General features: G+C 49.7%; 1 protein-coding gene across 6 annotated transcripts in view; it reads left to right on the forward strand.

The window, feature by feature from the left end:
• Positions 1 to 22,325, forward strand: part of PLEKHA4 (pleckstrin homology domain containing A4) — a 31,053-nt gene that overhangs the window by 6,556 nt on the left and 2,172 nt on the right. The window contains exons 1-17 of one of the 6 annotated variants that reach the window (XM_060131529.1): positions 258 to 960; positions 1,325 to 1,510; positions 2,771 to 2,878; positions 4,607 to 4,679; positions 4,794 to 4,894; positions 5,045 to 5,154; positions 5,740 to 5,949; positions 6,309 to 6,588; positions 7,203 to 7,289; positions 8,273 to 8,320; positions 8,442 to 8,522; positions 8,682 to 8,831; positions 10,390 to 10,488; positions 12,415 to 12,555; positions 13,843 to 13,942; positions 14,014 to 14,090; positions 21,016 to 21,177. In XM_060131529.1, coding sequence (XP_059987512.1) covers positions 1,427 to 1,510; positions 2,771 to 2,878; positions 4,607 to 4,679; positions 4,794 to 4,894; positions 5,045 to 5,154; positions 5,740 to 5,949; positions 6,309 to 6,588; positions 7,203 to 7,289; positions 8,273 to 8,320; positions 8,442 to 8,522; positions 8,682 to 8,831; positions 10,390 to 10,488; positions 12,415 to 12,555; positions 13,843 to 13,942; positions 14,014 to 14,090; positions 21,016 to 21,177 — 1,911 coding nt within the window. In that variant the 5' untranslated portion in view covers positions 258 to 960; positions 1,325 to 1,426. Of the gene's footprint in view, positions 1 to 257; positions 961 to 1,324; positions 1,511 to 2,205; positions 2,250 to 2,770; positions 2,879 to 4,606; positions 4,680 to 4,793; positions 4,895 to 5,044; positions 5,155 to 5,739; positions 5,950 to 6,308; positions 6,589 to 7,202; positions 7,290 to 8,272; positions 8,321 to 8,441; positions 8,523 to 8,681; positions 8,832 to 10,389; positions 10,489 to 12,414; positions 12,556 to 13,842; positions 13,943 to 14,013; positions 14,091 to 21,015; positions 21,178 to 22,325 lie in introns of those variants that run through there. The other 5 variants (XM_060131528.1, XM_060131530.1, XM_060131527.1 and 2 more) reach the window with 5 other exon arrangements.

The raw sequence follows: 22,325 nt of genomic DNA on the forward strand, positions 1-22,325 counted from the left end.
CCACTGAGGCCCTGGAGTCCAGGCCCAGCTCCTACTCTCCAAACATTTAGGAATCCCAGCTTCAGCCTCTATGGGACCCTGGCTCCCCAGGCTCCAGCCCAACAGGGACCTAGGAATCGGGGAGGGGTGTGTGTGTGGCCCCTCAGCATGGGGTCAGCTGAGCCAGAGGTCAGGCTGTGGTGGGGAGGCCAAGAGGGGCGGGGTCAGCCGGGATTGGGAGGGGAGGCAGCCGCGTGGGCGGCTGGCAGACGGAGGGAAGGACCCGCAGAGAGGAAAGAGAAACTGGGAGAGCGGGGAAGAGAGAAAGTCAGAAGGGAAATCTGAGCGAGGAGGAAACAGTAGACGTGGAGGGCCACGGAGAAAGAGAAAGAGATTGAGTGTACGGGAGAGAGAGAGACAAGGGGGAACAGAGAGGGAGAGAGCGAGAGAGAGAGCGAGAGAGAGAGCGAGAGAGAGAGAGAGAGAGAGAGAGAGAGAGAGAGAGCGAGAGAGCGAGAGAGAGCGAGAGAGAGAGAGAGAGAGAGAGAGAGAGAGAGAGAGAGAGAGCGAGAGAGAGAGAGAGAGAGAGAGAGAGAACGGGATGGAGACTTAAAGAAGAGACTCCATGAGTCCCAGAAAAAGATTTGGACAGAACCAGAAAGATTGGGAGAGAAAGTGATATGGGGGTGGGGATGCTGCCGAGGAGGGAATGAGTAAGAGAGAGATTGGAAGAGACAGAGATTAGAGAGTGAGAGAGACAGAAGGTGAGACTGGAGAGAGAGACAGTATAAGAGGAAGGTAGAGCGTGAGAGGAAGACTCACTATCAGAGACAAAGAGACAAAAGGGTGTGAATGAGCAGGTGAGAACTGAGGGCTATGAGAGTCATCCCCTAAGGGGCAGAGGAGGAGGGTGACTGTGCCTGGGTGTCCCAGGTTCCACGCTGCCCTCTTGCGCTCTCTGTCCTTGGGACCCCAGAGCTGGTAAGTTCCCTGGCTTGGCTGGGAGGGAGGAGCTGCCTGGGTGCACATTCCTGATGCCCGGGTCTCAGTGGGGATGTTCTGGGGGTGCATGTGGGAGGGCAGGAGACAGGTAGCTGGGGGGGCGGCTGGAAAGGGACAGGGAATGGGGGGTCTTGAGCACAGAGAGGGTCAAATTCCTGGCCAGCGTGCAGGGGGGGCAAGAATAAAGGGGCTCCTATTCTCTGTCTCTGGCTGCAGACAGCTGCCCCCTCCCTGCAGCTGCCAGTGCCGCCCACCTCTCTTGGCATCACTCTTGGTATGCGGTCCCGGGCCAGGGCCTCCCCCAGTCCCCCTAGGCCCCAAACAACAGGCTCTTTCTCCTCAGCCTCCTCCAACCTGCAAGCCCCTGACCCTGTCTGTGTCCCCAGCCGGGTCATCTGCAGAGAGGCACACACAGCCCCTTTTCTTCCCTCTCCCCAAGCCCTTGATGGAGGAAGGCAGACCTCGGAGCAGCCTCAGCCTGGCCAGCAGCGCCTCTACCATCTCCTCGCTTGGCAGCCTGAGCACCAAGGTTCGAGCTTCTTGGTGGGGCTGGGGAGGAGGGGGGTGCTCTGGGCTGCCCCATCCTCCTGTTTCCGAACCCTGGTTTCGGTGCCACCCGAGGGACTCTGATTGTCAAAAGCAAGGATCTTTAGCAACGGGGTGTGCCGAACCTAGCAAGGTCCCAAATTTCCCACCCGCCACAGCTAGGAATTCAGAGGCACTCCCAGCTGTCCCCACCCCTTGTATTTTCCTAATTCGAAGCCAGAGTAACAGCCCTGCTTAACTCTGGTTGCTAAGATAAGGCCACTCCCCAGCCGTGACCTCCCCTCTCCCCAGCCAGGAACTCAGTGGCTACTCTTATTAGGACTGAGAAATCCGTGTCCTGTCTCTAGCCATCCCATCTACCCAGTTCTGAAATCTGATAAAGGAAAGACCCTACTCCAACAATAAATATGCCCCATGTGGCCTGAGATTCTTGCATCCCAAATCATCACCCCAGCCCAAAGTTCAGTCATGACATTCATTTTCTTGTCCTCCAGACATTCCCCTCACTCATTTCTAGCTTCCCAAGTTCAGATTCTGTAGATTTGAACCTGACCTGGATCAGCGTCGTCACCAAGGAGGGGCATCCTGTGGGAATCTGGCCATGGGTGCCTGGGATATCTGTGCACAGGAGAGGGAGGCCCATCTACTGGGATGAAGGGATTTGGAGCTCCCACCGCCACCCTGGACATGATCGCTAAGGAATGTCATTCCTTGGCACTGAGGTATCCTTTGATTCCAGCTGACCCATCACTAGGGACTCAGCACAGAGGTCCTTCCTGATCATGGGGACCTCCCAGGCAGTATTGCCATCTTGGGTCCCAAAGGCTCTACTACATCTCGGGCTCTGGTGGCCAAGAGCAACCTCTCCTTGGCAGTGGACCCTCGATTCCCAAATTCCCTCCGCAGTGGCCAGTAGCCTCTTCCTTGCCTCCAGACACCTCCCGCCACGCATGAAAAGTGTCTGTCAACTCTGCACTATGCACATGCAATTCTCATCCCCAAACTCAGATCCCTCTTTATTTACTTTTTAATCTCAGTTCCCCGACCAGGGATTGAACCCGGACCACGGCAGTGAAAGCACCGAATCCTAACCACTAGGCCACCAGGGAACTCCCTCAGCTCTCTCCTTGACCCAGTTTCTAAAGGCAGCTGAGGAGGGCCTTGGGTTGCCTGAGTCCCACTGCACCGCCTCCCCAAGTCCATCCCAAGGCCATGTTCACTTCTGTCCTCCTTGTCTCTTCAGAAGTCCACCCGGGCGGTAAGCAAGGTGCATGCCTTCGGGAAGAGGGGCAATGCGCTCAGAAGGGACCCTAACCTCCCCGTGCACATCCGAGGCTGGCTTCATAAGCAGGTAGAGTGAGCAGAAGAAGGGAAAGGACACTCCAAGTGATGTTAGAGGCTGTGCCCCTGGCTGTCCACTGTTTCTCTCCTTCCAAGTCTTCTCCAAATATATATATTTTTTGATCACTGTTTCCTCCCTTATTCTGTCGTTTCTTTCATTCATTCATTCATTCAATGACCACTTTTTTTTTTTCATAAATTTATTTATGCTTTATTTTATTTTTGGCTGCATTGGGTCTTCGTTGCTGCGCGCAGGCTTTCTCTAGTTGCGGCGAACGGGGGCTACTCTTCGTTGCGGTGCGCGGGCTTCTCACTGCGGTGGCTCCTCTTGTTGCGGAGCACGGGCTCTAGGCACGCGGGCTTCAGTAGTTGTGGCGCGCGGGCTCAGTAGTTGTGGCGCGCGGGCTTAGTTGCTCTGCGGCATGTGGGATCTTCCCGGACCAGGGCTCGAACCGGTGTCCCCTGCATTGGCAGGTGGATTCTTAACCACTGCACCACCAGGGAAGTCCAACGACCACTTCCTGAACATTTACAATGTGCCAAGCCCTGGGTCACATACCATGCAAATAAGACAAATAAGTATCTATCTACATTCAAGATGGGGGTGGGACAGGGATGGATAATAAATTAGTATAAAACAAGTGGACTAAGTGATTTTGGATGGTGGGAAATGAAGCACTGTGAAGAAATAACGCAGGAGAATGTGCTGGAAAGTGGCTGAGGAATGAGAGCTACTTTTGACTGTTGGTCGGGGAAGGCATCTCTGAGGAGATGACATTTGAGCTGAGAATTATATGTCAAGAAGGAGCCCATTGTGTTAAGATCTGGGGGGCAGAGGGAATCTGAAAGCAAAGGGCCCTGCAGCAGGCCAAAGTTTGGTGTTTGGAGCAAGCCAAGGTGAGAGAGAGGAGGGGCGGCAGGGCGACGGGGCGAGCTTCTCTAAGTGTGGTCCCAGACCAGCAGCGCCAGCATCACCCGGGAAATTTCTAGAAATGCAAATTGTCAGCTCCCACCTCAGATCTACTGACTGGAGAACTCTGGGGATGGGACCCAGGAATCTGTGTTTTAACGAGCCCTCCTGGTGATTCTTATGTGCACCCAAGTTTTAAATTCCCTGTAAGCCGGCAAATTAGGGTAAGGAACTTGAGATTTATGCTAAGTGTGACGGGAAGCTCTGTTTTGAGCAGGGGACTCACATGGTCTGATTTATAATTTTAAAAGATCATGCTGCTTCTGTGGGAATGGATTGAAGGGGAGAAGAGGGGCACAAGGTTAGAGATGGAGCAGTTCTGGAAGAGGAGATGGGGAGATGCAGGATTCAGGGTATGGCTCAGCATCACCTTCCTGGCCTCTCTGTGTCTCACACTCCATAGTGATCAGGCCAAGTCTTCCTATATAAAGCCGCTGCCCGTGTGTGGTACGGTATCTGTCCCAATCTTCCTGTAACTTCTCAATCCCCAATTGACACATGAGGAAAAAATGAGGTTTCTAGTGGGGAAATGACTTGCTTAAGGGCACAGTTTGAAAGTGGTGGAGCTAAGAGTCAAACTCAGGTCCACCTGTGTCCAGAATCTATGTCCTCTCAACTGCAACCCACTGGTTTCCAGTTCTCCATCTGAATCTATTGCACCAAACATGTGTCTCTGCCCCTCTCCTTTCTTTGGGTCTTTGGCCCCAAGTGTCACTGTCTCCATCTCCTTTTTTCCCTCCCCCCTCTACTCCCACTCTGTCTCTCCAGGACAGCTCCGGGCTCCGGCTCTGGAAACGCCGCTGGTTCGTCCTCTCTGGCCATTGCCTCTTCTATTACAAGGGTCAGTGCCCCAGCTGGCATGGGGTGGGCGGGCCCCCCTCCCACCCTCCCTTTCCACTAGCCTCTTGGCCTCTAGATCCCTGTGTGACACTTGACCCCAGCCTGTCTTTTGTAGACAGCCGCGAGGAGAGCGTCCTGGGAAGCGTCCTGCTCCCCAGCTACAGTATCAGGCCAGATGGTCCAGGAGCCCCCCGAGGGCGGCGCTTCACCTTCACCGTGAGTCCATCCAAGCCCCATGGGCACTAAGGTACTAGGCGATGGGGGCAGGCATGGCGCATCCATTACTGGAGATAAAGACCAGGTTCCATGGCATCCTTCTTTTTAGAGGGCCCGGCGGCCGGGTCCTCCAGCTCTCTCTTCCCGCAGGCGGAGCACCCGGGCATGAGGACCTACGTTCTGGCGGCTGACACGCTAGAAGACCTGAGGGGCTGGCTACGGGCACTGGGGCGGGCCTCCCGCGCGGAGGGGGACGATTGGTGAGTATAAGTACAGGCCACGCCCCTGACACTCTACCTCCAGTCTGGGTCCTGCAAATTATCCGGCTAACCCCTCCCTTTAAGACCCTGCCCTCTCCAATGTCCAATCACTATTCTTCTAGCTATGGAAACTCCGCCCTTCAGGCCCCACGTCCAGGGGACTTCATCTCCAATCAGCAAAGAGTCTATCTCTTGTAAGCTCCGCCCACCGTATTGTCCATCAGTATTGCTCACTCTCTAACTGGCTCCCGCAGAAGTCTCCACCCCCTGAGGCTGCCACCTAAAAAATGTCAGATTAAAAAAAAAAAGGAAGGCTCCAGGCTCTGTCTGCCTGCCCCAATTTTCAGGCTGGTGACGCATAGTCTAGGGCATTGGGCCCAGCGACCTGGATGGACCTTGTGGCCATGCACAAGTCACTTCCAACTCGGGCCTCAGTTTCCCCATCTGCAAAACGGGGAAAACAATTTACAGTACACTACCTCCCCTTTTTTCTTTGTAGGTTCCTGTGTCCTTATCTGTGAAATGGCAATTAGGGCTGTTACAAAGTTCAAAGGAGTGATGTCTTTTTCTGTGTCCACTCGTTAGTGGGCAACCCAGGTCATCTGCACGTCCCCAGACTGGGGAAGGCCCTGGCGGCCCCGGTGGTTCCCCAGAGGTGAGCAGAGGGGAAGAGGGGCGCGGCTCCGAATCACCGGAGGTGGCTCGTCTCTCCAGAGGTCGTGGCCGGCTGCTCACCCCCAGCCCCATGGCTGACCTGCAATCTGGACCCCGAATTCGGAGGACAAGGAGCCCAGAGTGAGTTGGACGAGGGAGTCTGGGACGAGAAGTTTCTATAGGGCTGAGCTTCAGAGGAAATGCTGTGGGCGTGGCCGAGGGGCGTGGCTGGGACTGATTAGGGGAGTGACTTAGTGCTTTCTCACTGATGTGTGTGACTTGCTGGGTTCTTGTGGGGTCAGTGCCTGTTGGGGAGAAGTCTTAAGGAGGGGATACCATAAAGAGGGAAATTATTCAGGATCTGGTTACTAGAGGAGGGTTCTACTCCAGAGGGACAGTGAGACACCCTGAAGGGAGACAGATCTTTGAGCCTGGCTTGATGGGTCATGGGATGAGGGGGCTCTAGTTGACGCAGTTCGCCGATTCTCTCTTCCCTACAGCCTGTTCACACCCTTCTCTCGCCCTCCCTCCCCTCTGAGCCTCCCCCGGCCCCGTTCTGCTCCTGCACGCAGACCCCCTCCCTCCTCTGGAGACACAGCACCTTCTGCCAGACCCCATACCCCCTTGAGTCGCATCGATGTCCGGCCTCCCCTGGATTGGGCCCCCCAGCGCCAGACACTCTCCAGGCCCCCCACTCCCCGACGAGGACCCTCCTCCGAGGCTGGGGGAGGAAGGGACCCCAGGAGTCCCCAGCACTGGAGTCAGGAGGCCAGAACACCGGTGAGCAGAGGTGATGGGGAGAGGGACTAAACCTCCCATTTGGCCATGGGGCTGTCTTTCCAGGCTGGTCTCTAGGCCACTGGCCCCTGGGTATCATGGGGATTATAGTTCAGCATAATCGCAGCTGGGTTCAGATGTGAAAGGGAGAGTGAACTTTAACTCCCATGAGTTCTCAGGGCTCTCCTCAGGCTGGTCTTTGGCCGTTACCCCTTAAGCATTATGGAGATTGTAGTCCAGCATACTCTCCTCTAGGACAATGCTGTGAGCGTCGATTGCATCTGCCTTGTGTCTCCAGTTTATCTTTCTAAGTTGGTCACCTGCTATTTCCTCTGAGCATCATGGGACTGTAGTCCCGAAAATCCGCAGCTAACCACGAATGTGAGCGTGAGCGTAGACTGCAACTTCCATGGGTCCGTGGGACCGTTTTGCCAGGCTTTCCACTCGTTAGCATTCTCTGTGTCCCAATGGCACACAGCTGGAGAGCAGATCGTTGAGGAAGTTCTGGGGGCCCAGTTCTGAACCTCAAAGAGTCTCCTAAGGCACTGCAATTTGGGACACATCCATTCTAATATTTGTTAGTAAGACATGCCGATTTCTAAACATCTCTATATCAGTATTCCTCCCAGGCCCCCTCTGGTTCCTCCACATATCTCCAGCTCCCTCCAAGGCCTCCTGGGACCCGGGCTTCCATGGTTTTATTGGTAGGTATCCTGGGGCACCTTGAATCTGCCAGAGCCCCCTCCCTTGCTTTCTTTGCTATGGTGAATGTCATCTCCTGGACTAGTGTGCCTAGAGAAAACTGGGTATTTCAAGGTGCCTGGATATATATTAGTTTCCTAGGGCTGCTGAAAACTGGGTGGCATATATATATAGAATATCTCTCCATTCATTCATATAATTTTCTAGGTCTGTCATTTGGGTTTTTCCATAGAGATTTTTGTGCTATTAGTTAAGGTAATTAAGGTAATTCCTAAATTCCTGATAGTTTTTTGGTTTTTTTTGGCCACGCTGTGCGGCTTGAGGGATCTTAGTCTCCTGACTAGGGTTTGAACCCAGGTCACTGGCAGTGAGACCACCAAGTCCTAACCACTGGACCACCAGGGAATTCCCTACTGATAGTTTTTATAGTTATTTGAATGGTATATTCTTCTTTTTTAAAAAATATTTTCTAGTTATTGATGGTGTAGAGATATGCTATTAATGTTTGTAACTTCATTTTACACCTGGCATCCTTGCTGAATTCTCTTATTTATTCTAATAATTTTTTTATGCTATTTTTTGGGGGGAGTAGATGAACACATCATCTATAAATAATGATGGTTTTATCATTCCCCTTCCTATCCTTACACTTTTATTCTTTTTCTTATCTTATAGCATTGGTCAAGATCTCTAATAGTGTGTTAAACTGTAACAGTGGTAGTGAGCATCCTTATTTTATTCTCAGTCATAAAGGAACTCTCTAAGTTTTCTCCATTAATTATTTATTTGCTATAGCTATTTGGTAGCAAAGACCACTTCCTAAAGCCCAAAGTCTGGCAGTTGGTCTACTGAGGTTTGCTAAAGCTTGGAACAAAGCTAATAAGGACAGGGGTGTCTGTTAGTAGCAACAGGGCTCAGCTCAGCGCTTAGCTACAATAAGGACCTGTTTGGGCACGTGACCTTCAACCTTTCTCTTTCTCCTCAGCCGGGTCCCCCTCTAGACTCAACCTTCCACCAAAGCTTGGAGACAGATGTAAGTTCTCCTGATCGAACCCTTGCTGAGTTTCCAGAGCTGGGGAGAGAATGTTTAAATTGTGGGGCAGGGGGAAGAGCCAGATCTGGTCCATAAATAGCTCCCGTCCTCCTTTCTCCAGACTCTGTTGACCAAGTTGTGTGGGCAGGACCGGCTCCTGAGGAGGCTGCAGGAGGAGATAGATCAGAGGCAGGAGGAGAAGGTACAGGGCTCTGGGACAGGGGAGGGGCATCTGGCCTCTCCACGTGCCCTTAGCCCATCCTGATCCCCAGCATACCCAAGGATATAGGAAGACACCTGTTCTCTCTTCCTGAGGCTGGGGGTGGTTTCAGAAGTCTAACCATCTTCCCTTTCGGTGCAGGAGCAGCTAGAAGCAGCCCTGGAATTGACTCGACAGCAGCTGGGCCAAACAACCAGGGAGGCTGCAGCTCCTGGGAGGGCTTGGGGGCGCCAGCGCCTCCTGCAGGACCGACTAGTCAGTGTGAGGGCCGCTCTTTGTCACCTGACCCAGGTGAACATGTGGGAAGGGGCATACCTCCAAGGAGACCCCAGGATTCTACAGGTTGTTACTAAAGGGAACTTGCCCCCAAAGGCTCTTGGGAAGGTGGTTCTTGAGAATCCCCCCAATTTTAAGCCAATGATCTTGACATTCCTAGAGGGTGAGGGGCAAGCAGCCAAGAAACAGTAGTATTTAATTTAGCCCTTTAAGGGGGAGATTTTTTTTTTTTGGGGGATAGATTTAGTTTCCAGTCTAGTAAGTTCTTATTTATTTATTTATATTTGGCTGCGTTGGGTCTTCGTTGTTGCGCGAGGGCTTTCTCTAGTTGCGGCGAGCGGGGGCTACTCTTCGTTGTGGTGCACGGGCTTCTCGTTGCGGTGGCTTCTCTTGTTGCAGAACACGGGCTGTAGGCGCACGGGCTTCAGTAGTCGTGGCACGCAGGCTCAGTAGTTGTGGCACACGGGCTTAGTTGCTCCACGGCATGTGGGATCTTCCCGAACCAGGGCTCGAACCCGTGTTCCCTCCATTGGCAGGTGGATTCTTAACCACTGTGCCACCAGGGAAGTCCCAAGGGGGTGATTTTGAAACGGACTTCCTGGCTTTGAATCTCAGTTTCCACTCATTGTTGCTTTGTGACCTTAGAGAATTTACTTAATCCCTCTGGGCCTTAGATGCCTCTCATATAAACTTGAGATAATAAAAATAATATTTACTTCATAGGGCTATTGTGAAGTTTTCATAAATATATGTAAATGAAGGAATGTTTAACACTTTTGTACCTAGTATATGGTAAGCAATACTTATGTTAGCTGTAATTATTACTATTTGTAAAATGGAGACATTAACAGTACCTACCTCAAAAGAATTAAATGAGAGCTAAGAACAGTGCCTGGCACACAGTAAGTGCCAAATAAATGTTAGCTGCAAAAAAAAAAAAAAAAGAAAAGAAAAGAAAAGAAAGGAAAAGTCTGTTTAGGGCTTCCCTGGTGGCGCAGTGGTTGACAGTCCGCCTGCTGATGCAGGGGACGCGGGTTCGTGCCCCGGTCCGGAAAGATCCCACATGCCGCAGAGCGGCTGGGCCCGTGAGCCATAGCCGCTGAGCCTGCGCGTCCGGAGCCTGTGCTCAGCAACGGGAGAGGCCACAACAGTGAGAGACCCGTGTACCACAAACAAAAACAAAAACAAAAAAAGTTAGCTGCTCTTGTTATTGGTATTGGCAAGGAAGTTTCTGCTGCCCGCGGTGTACAGGTCTCATGGTCTTGTCTGTTTCAAGAATTCATTAGATCTGTAGACTCTGCTGCCCTAGAGGAGGGCAGAGGTAATCCAGAAGATTCGGGGAAAGCTGTTATTTGTCTACACTAGCAGTTCATTGGAATGGCAGGTTCAATATAGACTCTGGGGTTCCCAGTAGTCTGAGCAAAGAGGCCCTTGGGACTTGCAGTCCATATACCCCACAGGGCACCTGGGGCCAGGCCACCCTTCCTCCTGCTAATCTAGGAAAAGATGGGATTGGGGACGATCTGGTGGGAAGACGTGCTAACTCTCTGTCTCCCCCTTTCTGGGACCTGAGGAGCGAGAGCGGGTTTGGGACACGTACAACAGCCTGGAACAGGAGCTGAGCACCTTGAGAGAGACCCTTGAGTACCTGCTGCACCTCGGGTCCCCCCAGGTACACCCCTGCCCCAAGCCCCCAAGCCCCACCCTGCACTCCAAGATCACTTGGAAACCCTTTTGGCATTTAAGCCCCTCCCATAGAATCAAAACTCCTCCCATGTTATCTTTAGCCCCTCCCCCTCTGCCTTTTCCTTTCATTTAAAACCCAATAATTAAGACAGTGCCCTTAATTTCAAGACCTATCTTCAGATTCGGAACTACTGCCCCGTCTGGTTCTAAATCTCTCCTCTTACTTTTGAAGCCCTACCCTTGGGGTCAAAACTCTGCCCCTCAGCCCTGTCCCATCCTGCAAGTTCATCTCTTGCATTCTGCATCCTGACTTTCACTTTTAAATTTATCCTCTGGAGGCTCCAGTTCTAAATCCAATCCCTTAGTTCAGGCCCCACTCCTGAAGCCTCATTGCTTGACCTCAGACCCACGTCTTCATTCTAAGCCTAGCAATAGAATTTCTAAATCATATACCTTCAACTAAACATTCTGGCTTCTAGTATTAAATGCATACTCACAGGTTTAAGCCCCACCCTCTTCATACTAACCCCCTCCCACTTCCTCCTAAAATCCACCCCTCAACGCTAATCCCCCAGCTACTGGTGTTAGATATTCCTTAGCACCAGCAATATATGAAAAGAAAAATACATCACAACCAAATTAGGCTTATTACAGGAATGCAAGGTTAATTTAACACTTGAAAATAAGTTCATGTAGTTCACTACATTTAATAAAATAAAGAAAAAAAACCACATGGTCATCTCAATAAATGCAGGAAAAACATTTTAAAAATTTAATATCCATTCATGATAAAATCTCTCAGCAAAGTAGGAATATAAATCAACTTCCTTAGTCTGATAAGGCATCTATAAGAAACGTAAACTTCCAGCAAACATGATTGTTGGCAGTGAAATGTTGAAAACTTTTCCCCAGTATTTGGAATAAGACAAGTTCTCAGACCCAGGATCCAGACCCCCAGCCCCTCCTAGGTCTAGTCAGCATTGTCCCAGGGATTCTAGGCAGTACAAGGGAGTCTGAGACATAAATTAAAGGTATAAGGACCAAAGAGGAAGACGCAAAGCTGTTTTTATTTAAAGATGACAAAACTGGGTATGTAGAAAATCTAGAATAATCTCCAGAAAGATTGGTAGAATGAGCCGATCCAGCAAGGTAACTGAATGCAAGGATAACATGCAAAAATCACTTGTCTTCCTGTATGCTAATAACAAACAATTAGAAAATGAATATTCATAAACAATAGTGTTTACAATTAACATAAACAGATTAAATATCTAGGGAGAAATATAATGAAAGACATGCATGACACCTACTCTGAACGCCACAAAATGTCATTGAGAAAAATTGAAGACCGATATAAATGGAGAGATGTACCATGTTCGTGGATAGGAAAGACACTAATGTAAAGATGTGGTACATCTTTATGTGGTGAGGGCTTTCATGTAAAGATGTGATTTCCCCAGTGGGGATATTCGATCCCAATACAAATCCAGATGGCTTTTATGTGGAGTTTGACAAGCTGACTCTAAATTCTATCTGGAAGTGCAAAAGGCCAAATGTAGACAAGGCAACCTGCAAAAACAAAGCTGGAGGACTGACACAACTGGATATCAATCAAGTCTGACTGTAAAGCTACAGTTAATAAGAGGGCAGTATAGTATTGACACAACATTAGACAAATGGAACAAAGGAAAGAATAGAATATTCAGAAACAGACTCACATCTATTTATATGGTCACCTATTTATAACAGAGGTAACACTACAGAGCCATACAGAAAGACAATGTTTATGATAAATGATAATGGGTAAGTGGGATATCTAAATGGAAATTTCAGACCCTTTCCATGGCCTATCAACTTTAACCCTCCTTGCATTTTCCCACCTTTGAGTAACAAATTCCTTTCCTCTCCCCAGGACAGAGCATCTGCTCAACAACAACTGTGGATGGTGGAAGACACACTGGCAGGTCTGGGGGGCCCCCAGAAACCACCCCACCACACGGACCCTGATTCCCCATCCCCTGCACTCCAAGGCAAGGAGTCCTCAGAGAGGGAGGTGAGACTCACCTTTTTCTCCACCCCCAGCTTCCTGTTCCATCTGCCCCTGGCCCAGCTCATTACCATCTCCCCTCTTTCTCTCTCCCTTGACCAGCTAACCAACCTCAGGCATGTATCCTAAGTTCTGGAAGCCTTTGTTCCCTTATTCGTTGTACTATGATCATTGTCCAGTGATGTGCTGGACCCAGTTCCCAACACCTCCCAAGGTCCAATTGCCTGCCTCTCTTCTCAACTCCACATTCAGTGATGTCATGTTGGTAGCTTGAAATTGACCACGGTGGGAGTATTTACACCGTGGAAACTGGCAAATGCTACAAACCAGGGCTCATGTCTCCCAGAGGGCATTTGTTAAACATTTACCAGACACCGCTGATCTTAACCCCTACCTTGCAGGGGACTGTGAGAAGGAGAAACTGTGACTAGAATGTGCCTGACAGAGTAAGCCGTCAGGAATCAGGAGCCACAATGGTTGTAGGCGATCATCAGATCATGTATCCGGGAGACCTGGCTTTAGATCTCAGCTTTGCTATCTTTGTGACATCAGTCATTGACCTCATTCTCTGAGCCTCAGTTTCCCCATATATCAAATAGGGATAATAATAGCTGTCTCATAGGTTTACCGAGGGGATGCAATGAGATAATGCTGGTAAAGTACTTAGCACCGTGCCAGATGCATAATCATTATAAAACCTCACACGTATAATGCCCTGCCATGTGCCAGGCACTGTTCTAAGTACCTTACACGTATCAATTCAATCCTCATATCAGGGACTCCCCTGGTGGTCCAGTGGTAAAGAATCCTCCTTACAATGCAGGGGACGCAGGTTTGATCCCTGGTCAGGGAACTAAGATCCCGCATGCCACGGTGCAGCTAAGCCCTCGCGCCACAACTACAGAGCCCACGTGCCCTGGAGCCTGTGCACCACAGCTAGAGAGTAGCCTGCGCGCTGCAATGAAGAGCCCACGTGCCACAAGGAAAGATCCCTCATGCCTCAAAAAAGATCCTGTGTGCTGCAACTAAGACCTGGCGCAGCCAAAAAGAAAAAAAAAAAAAGCTGTAGGTTAAAATCCTCATACCAAAAGGTGAAATATGGCACAGAGAGGTAAAGTAACTTGCCCAAGGTCACACAGCAAAAAAAATGGCAGAGCTGAGGTTTGGAAACCAGATCTGGCTCCTGGTTTTCAATCTTAATCCTACTTATGCAGTGTCTCAATTGCTAAGTGCTTGAAAATGGTAATTATAGTGGTAATGATAATTATTATTCCCCTTTCCTGACCTCTCCAGAGCCTGCCTGAGTCCTTGGAACTGAGCCTACCCCGGTTCCCTGAGGCTGACTGGGGGCGGCCCCCAGGGGGCGACAGAGAGCTTGCCAGCCCTCGGTCAGGTAAGCGTCTGGAGTGGGGAGGGACTTGCTCGGCATTCCTGGTCCTCACCAGTCCCATTCTACTCCTCCAGGTCTTGGATCTCCAAGGGTCTCCCGGGCTTCCAGCCCTGAGAGTCGCCGCCCCCCTTCCCCACAGCCAGGAACCAAGGTAGGCAGTCCATCTGGCCTCCTCAGGTCCACTGTAACCCTTTGACCACCACAGGAAGGACCCCCTGTCCCCACTCTTGGGGAACATCTGGGAGAGAAGAGTTTTAAGGCCACACCCTAGAGCAGAGACAGCGAGATTTATTAAGAGCCTTGGGACTGAATTTTGTCTCTGCCACTTCTAAGCTGTGTGACTTTGGATCAGTTATGAAATCTCTCTGCCTCCATTTTCTCATCTGCAAAATGGAGCTCATAGCGGTGTCTACCACCTAGGGCTGATGTGAAGAGTCAAAGTAGATGGATGCCCATAAAGCCTGAAAGTAGTGCCTTAGAGCAAGCACTTCATTCATTCATTCATTTATCAATCATTCATTCAATATATACTTATTAAATACCCTCTTCACTGTCTAATAAGGTAGCCAGTAGTCACATGGGGCTATTTAAATTTAAATGAATTTAAATGAAATACAATGAAAAATTCACTCTCACTCGCTAAATTTCAAGGGTTCAGGAGACATAAGTGGCCAGTGGCTACCCTGTTGGACAGTGAAAATATAGAACATTTCCATCATTCGGGAAAGTTCTATCACAGAGAGCTGTTTAGGTGCTCAGGACCCAAATGTGAACAAGATGAAAAAAAAAATCCTTCTCTCATGAATCTGACATTCTAGTGGGAAGAGGCGGGTAATAAATAATTTACTATAAATTACTTTATATGTTCTAAGTGCTAAATAAAAACAACACGGTGAGGGGATTTGGGATACTTGGAGAAGAGGTGCAATTGTCAATGGCTTGGTCTGGGGAGGCTTCTGGAGAGGTGACGCTTGTGCAGATACCCGGAGGAGGTAAGGGAGCAAGCCTTGGGGATGTCTGGTGGAAGAGCATTAGAGGCAAAGGGAACAGTGTTTGCAAAGGTTCCGAGGCAGAAGACTCTGGCGTGTTGGAGGAGCAGCTAGAAAGCCAGTGTGGCCGTAACCGAGTAACCGAGCAAGAGGGAGAGGGGTGCTGATGAGGACAGAGGGGTAATAGGGGCAGATCGTGCTGGGCCTTGTGGTCCAAGGTGAGGGCTTAGCTTTGACACTGGGTGAGCCCAGAGCCATGGAGTATCTGAGCAGGCACTGAGATGCTGTAAGTGGGCACTGGCGCCCTCTGGCGGCCACATGTGGGAACAGACAGTGAACAAGGGCTGAGGCAGGGAACCAGTGAGAAGGTGACTGGGCTATTTCAGCGGGGAGAGAACAGTTGTTTGCACTAGGTTAGAAAAAGTGGAGATGTCGAGACAGAGTCGGATTCTAGATATAGCTGTTTTCAAACCTTGTTCAAAACCCTTGGGACCAGATGTTGTTTAAAATGCAAAGTTTTGCAGATTCTAGTAATTCGGTGTCTATACTGTGTACTGTGCGTTCTATAACACCGCCTGCCATGTCTGCAGCAGCACACTTAAGCAAACACATTACCGTTTCTCCAATAAAATGTATGAATATGCATACGAAATGGGATAAAAGCTATAAATAACATCACCATTTAAATGTCAAGTTAAAAAAATAGCAATGAATTACTTAAATGGAGTCAGGGGGATAAAAATAGCTTATAAGTATCAGGCGCTTTTAATTTTTTTATTTTTTGGAGAGTTATTTATCTTTTTGAATTGTATTTTATTTATTTTTTTATACAGCAGGTTCTTATTAGTTATCCATTTTATGCATATTAGTGTATATATGTCAATCCCAATCTCCCAATTCATCACACCACCACCACCACGCACCCACGCCACTTTCCCCCCTTGGTGTCCAGACGTTTGTTCTCTACATCTGTGTCTCAATTTCTTCCCCAGGCGCTTTTTATTTCTGAGGAAAATGTCCTGGGTTCCTGATGCCTGCAACCAGCATGCAGTTTTTGTTTTTTGATTTTTTTAAGGCGGTGGGTGGTTTATCCTTGCTCTTCACGGAGTGTGAAATTCTATTGTTACAAGCTGTATGTAGAGATGCCACAATTTCTTTTCTTTCTTTTTTTTTTTTTTTTTTTTTGCGGTACGTGGGCCTCTCACTGTTGTGGCCTCTCCCGTTGCGGAGCACAGGCTCCAGACGCGCAGGCTCAGCGGCCATGGCTCACGGGCCCAGCCGCTCCACGGCATGTGGGATCTTCCCAGACCGGGGCACGAACCCGTGTCCCCTGCATCGGCAGGCGGACTCTCAACCACTGCGCCACCAGGGAAGCTCCCTCGGTGACATTTTTACAGGAGCACAGAGACATTATGGAGCTCTTTGATCCACCGTATACATTTTTTTCAGAACTCAGTTTTCATCAGCTGTTATCTTAGGAAAATCATCAATTGTAATTTCTGACCTGCAGATGCTCTGCCACCCAGGAATTAAGATATTTTACATCACATACTTCTTTAGTGTTGCCAGCTGATGCTCATGATCAATGTTCTGGTCTTCATGGAATGTTCTAGCTTGTTTCATGACCAAAGGCCATTCAGGGGCATCCAGTTACTTCCTCATGAACACAGGGTCCGGATCTTCAGATTTTGTCCTCTGCAGAGTTTCTCTACTTGTCATCAGTTCCTGGTGTCACTGTCCCAGTAAAACTTCTGCAACGTGTCTTTCTGTTTATGCCACATCACATCTTGAGGGTCCTATTTAGCGAGATGTCCCTGTAGAGGCTCCACAATCCTGTTCCTGACGTGATGCTACTTTCTGAGCTCTTGGAAGTGACAGATGCTTCTGTTTCTTTTCACTCTCTTTGGGGCGATCTTTGGCTCTTTTTGACACCTTCAGAGAGCAATTAAACTAGAAGTCGTAAGTAACAAAACAAAATACAAAGCAAGAAAATTGCAATTGACGGCAGAAGCCCGATGGGTGTGACTCAGGCGATGCCTCACATCACAAACACTGGGTGCATATCGGCACCGATTTAGAAAAACAAATGTCAGTTTCAGATTTTTTTTTTTTTTTTTGGAAATGACAGATAAGAAATTTGGGGAACTGACTTTGAAGGTGGAGCCAACAAGTTTGCCATTCTCATTGGTGCTGGGGTGGTCCTTGGCCTCTTGTGGACTGGGTTTTGTCCAGCCACTGGGGTTCCTGAACTGAATCAGGCCAGATCCCAGGCATCAGGAACCTCAGACACAAGCACTATCAGAACAGGCGGAGGTGTGTGCTGAGATGGGGAACGCATGAGGCATTGGGGGACTTCAGGGGACAGCTCCCAGGCAGCCTGGGCATGTTGGGGATGGTTTCCTGGAGGCAGACAGACCTTAAAGATTGAGTTAGAATTTATCCCTGGCAAAGCAGGGAAACAGCTAGTGCAAATGTCCAGACTGAGGTGGGAATTTAGGAAGCCAGGGCTTCTGCTAGCCTACAGAATGCCTTTTTGTGAATGAGAGACAGGCTCCCCCTTCTGCGTGGATGGAACCTGGCGTGGTCAATGGAGGGCTTAGCCCTTGGGCAGTAAGCAACCCATACAACCGCACATGGTCACTTGGGAGCACAGCGTTCTGACCTCTGGAATGCCATCTGCCAACTGCAGGTTGTTCAATTTAGGTCCACGAATTCCTCAGACCCTTCTTGACTGCCAGGCTCTACAAGGCGAGGTCCCCAGACCAGTCCCTGTTTTCAAGGACCTACCCTTCTGAGTTTGCCACGTAGTGAATCTCTGCATCACAACCCCTATTTTTCTGTGGCTTCCCCCATCGTGAAACTGGCAAAGGGGTCCGGCAGGAAAAGTATGGCTGCTGGACTTGGTAGGACCACTCCGATGCCCACTAAGCCATCAGCAGCTGACCAATCCAAGCAGAGTGTCAAGAGCAGTTGCTATCTCGCCCCTTCTCCCTCAACTTTGGCCAGTGAGGAAGAAATCCCGACTTCCCTTATTTGCTCATCATACTGGTCTTCTAGGGACCAGCCCCTGTGGAAGGTGTTGGGGGCGCCCTGCCATGAATTAGTCCTGATGCTGGAGTCTGATGGGGGAGAGGCATGAATGCAATCCTCATACAAATCCGACAGGGCTGAGCCATTTCATAGGGGGACTCAGAGCATTGGGAAGCCTTTTAAATGTTAGGTAAGGTGAGTCTGGATGAATGAAAAAAGTTTGGCCATGCGGGAAGCAGTACTCCAAACAGGGAATAGGCTATGTACGCAAAGGCATGGAGGGGATAAAGAAGCTGCAGCTCTGTATCGGAAACAAAGCTGAATTTATTACTTGCTTAAGCAAGACAGACCTCTTGTAAGATACAGTCGCTCTGAGCAAAGCGGAGAGCTGATGTCATATGGCGTAGAGCTCGGAAACCGGTGGACTTTCGTATATTCGACCTTAAGATGCGGAAGCTTTGTGTCTGTTGTTGATTGGCTGATTTTCAGAAACGCGGCGCCATCGTTGATTGGCTGACTTTCAGGAGCGTGGTTCCGGGGATGCCAGTTACAATTCCTTGTTCGAATTGGTGGTGGTGGTTCCCCCCCGCACCTTGGCAGTGCCACGAGGCATGCGGGATCTTAGCTCCCCGACCGGGGATGAAACCTGTGCCCCTGCAGTGGAAGCACGGAGTATTAACCGATGGACAGCCAGGGACGTCCCCTCGAATAGGTTTAAAAGCATTTTTGGTGCTTCCTTATTATCCGTGGAAACCAAGTAATCAATCTGTCCTTTCTTAGGAGCAGAGGAACTTTATTCTTAGTGGTGTGTATAAAGGACATGGATTGTTGGAGCTGCACCGAATAACGCTTAATCTTGAGAATAGCTCCTCCCTCAGCCATACCGCGGCCAGCATCCCGGGGTGGTGTAAGGTTCTAGGTATTTCAGAGCTGATCAAGGAAAAAGATATGACCACTAGGTGGCAGTAGCACACAGAGCTTTAGTTGGTCCACACTGACAGATTTGCCTGTGGGAAAAGTCCCTGACAGCATTAGATCCTCCAGAGGTTACTGCTTCGGGGCCACTGCCCAGGAGGAGGAGCGGGGGGGCGGGACAAGGGAACTCCCAGAAGAGAAGGAGATTAGAGAAGGGACTTAAGGGTCTAGGTGATGTGATTAGCCGCACAGAGGGGAGTCTCTGGGTCAGAGAGCTCCTAAGGGCAGCAGCCTGTTGGGGGCTTCTTTTGTTTGTTTGTTTTGGTCCCGCCGCGAGGCATGCGGGATCTTAGCTCCCCGACCAGGGATGAAACCCGTGCCCCCTGCAGTGGAAGCGCGGAGCCCTTAAAACCACTGAACCTCCAGGGAATTCCCCTGTTGGGGGCTTTTATAGCTACAGGTTGATCTTACCTATGGCTAGCAGATGCTGGGTACAACTTCACGGAGTATTCAAAACAGGCAGGCTCTAAGTGGCTAAAAATATCTGTCTACTTGAGCTATCTTTGAAACAAGGGATGTGTAAAAGTTTCAGTTTGGCCCTAGCAGGCTTTCGGGTCAGTGGTCTGGCCTGCCATGAAGAAATAAATGACATAGGGTCAATTTACAGGGACTATGATGTATCTAACAGGTGGGCATGTGACTCAGGATCGACCAAATCAGAGTCACGTAGAGTAAACTGCAGTGATTGGTCCTACAATAGCAACAGATCTAAGCTGTCTGCCTAGAATGTTCTAGTTGGAGACTGCAGTGGAGAGTTCTCTCCCCACCCCCATCCCCTTTGTTTTTTGCTTAAACAATAAATTTACTGTCTTACAGTTCTGTAGGCTAGAAGTCTGAAATCAAGGTGTTGTCGGGCCATGCCCTTTTTTTAAAAAAATTTAATTAATTACTTAATTTGGCCGCGCTGCACGGCACGTGGGATCTTAGTTCTCTGACCAGGGATCCAACCCGCGCCCCCTGCAGTGGAAGCCTGGAGCCTTAACCATTGGACCGCCAGGGAAGTCCTGGGCCAGGCTCCTTCTGAAGGAGCTAGGGAGAGATCCGTTCCTTGGCTTGTGGCATCATAACTTCAGTTGTCCCGTGGCGTTCTCCCTAGGTGCATGTCTGTGTCCAAATGACCCCCTTTCTGGAAGGATAACACGTTTGAAGCTCTCTTGGCCACTTTCCTGCCTGTAGCATCCCAGATGTCTGACGGCCTTCCTTCGTTTTGTCCCATCTCTGTCCCCTTCAGTTTGACTTGGCATCTTTTCTGCTGAGTTGGTTTACTGGATCCACACACCATCACATGCCTAATGTCTCAGCAAATGGTTTTACGGACACACCCTTGGTGTTCCCATCAGAACAAGCTTCCTTGCAATACACATAGGCTGCGAATGTTCCAAATGTTCAAGTTCAAGTTCCCCTTTGATTTATCTCCGTCCTGTTGCATTTTAAGTTCTTAAGGCTATAAGTAAGTGATCATGATCAAGGTGTCATCAGAACCATATTTCTGGTAGCTTCTGGTAAAGCTCCTTGGCTCGTGGCAGCATAACTGCCATTGTCACATGACAGTCTCCCTGTGTGTCTCTTCCCTCTGGTTTTGAGGGCGCGAGAGAGCTTGTAAAGTCCTCCCTCAGACAAACCCAAAGTGATCCTCCTGACGATCCAGTTACATGATAAATCTCATTCTTCCTTTTAATGTTTTCAAAGCTGATTCAGAGGTTTTTTTGTTTTGTTTTTTTTTAATCACAAGCAACCCGGAGTCCTGACTACCACTGCAAAGAGACTTGATCTGTCCAGGGAAGTGTGGGTGTTTGTCAGTCTGGGGCTTCGGGTTTGAACAGGGCAGCTGATGGAGTTGAGGCTGGAGAGGTGGGTAGGGACCAGGCCACAAGGGGCCTCCAATGCCTTTGTCCTGAAAGCACTTGGGGGCCATGGAAGGACTTGAGCAGCAGAGGGACAGCCTGTGCTCCGGGTGTAGAAGTAGCCCTCGAGAGCGGGGGTGAACTTATTGGGAAGGGCAAGGCAGGGGGCTGAGAGGTTCAGGGAAGAGAGAAAACGGAGGCCAAGGTTGGAGTATCGCGGTGTTTCTCATCTCTCCAGGTCCCCCTGGCCCGGCCCCGGATGAGTGCTCAGGAGCAACTGGAGAGAATGCGCAGACACCAGGAGTACGGTCGGCCTCTCCCTCGCCCAGCCTCCCCCCGGCTCCTCACTCTGGGGAGGACACTCTCCCCAGCCGGACGCCAGCCTGACGCGGAACAAAAAGTGAGGGAAACAGGTGGGGCGGTGAAGCAGCAGTGGGTTCTTAGTTCCTAGCTGGAGCCTCAGTTTTCCTCTCTGTAAAATGGGGATATTTCCTTCCTCCGTACCCAGAACAGGTTTCCAGATTTTACCCCGCTGTACCTGTGCTGAAATCAGCATCCTGCCTCCCTTACCAGTGGAAGACAGGGTGGGCCAGAGACAACATCTCCACCTCACCAGCGTTCTCCCTCCTCAGGGAGGGGGTGGGGGTCACGGGTCTGGATTGGAAGCCCAATTTTCCTTTTCAGTTACTATGTGTTGTCAAAGGCAAAAAAAGAAAAGAAGAAAAATTGATCAAGTAAGGAAATAGATTTTATTCATGTTATGGTGCTGGGGAGAGGACTCCAGATCCAATGATCAGAGTGGTCCGGGCAGGACGGTATTTTTTGTTTGTTTGTTTGGTTTGCTGTTGGTGGGTTTTTTTTTTTTTTTTTTGGCCACGCCATTGTGCAGTGGCTTGTGGGATTTTAGTTTCCCCACCAGGGATTGAACCCAGGCCCTCTGCAGTGAGAGTGTGGAGTCCTAACCACTGGACCGCCAGGGAGTTCCCCATGGATGGTTTCATCTTAAACTTTTCTAGGAAGGAATTAGACAAGTGGGGTAATTTTACAGTTGGGATTGTTTTTGTAAACAGGGAGCATCTCAAGTCAGCTGAACACCAAACATTTATCTCTATGTCTAGCTAGTTTGGGGGGGACAAAGAGTCCAGCTAATCATTTACGACAAAAGGAATGTGAATTTGGAGGGTCTGTTTCTGGCCTTGTCACAGGTAAACGGGGTGGGGCGGGGGGTCAACTGTGAATCTTGTCGACAAAAATTCTATTAAAAACAAGTTAACAAGATCCAAAGGGAATTTTATTTGAGCGAAACAGGATTATAACCTGGGAGACAGACTCTCAGACAGCTCTGAGAACTGTTCCATGTGTTAGAAGTCAAAAGGCACACTCACATCCATTTTCCAGACAAAGGATCGTACATCAAAATGACGTACTGATGGGCTTCCCTGGTGGCGCAGTGGTTGGGAATCCGCCTGCCAATGCAGGGGACACGGGTTTGAGCCCTGGTCTGGGAGGATCCCACATGCCGCGGAGCAACTAGGCCCGTGCGCCACA

Source organism: Lagenorhynchus albirostris, chromosome 19 (assembly GCF_949774975.1).
Source record: "Lagenorhynchus albirostris chromosome 19, mLagAlb1.1, whole genome shotgun sequence".
Classification (NCBI taxonomy): Eukaryota; Metazoa; Chordata; class Mammalia; order Artiodactyla; family Delphinidae; genus Lagenorhynchus; species Lagenorhynchus albirostris.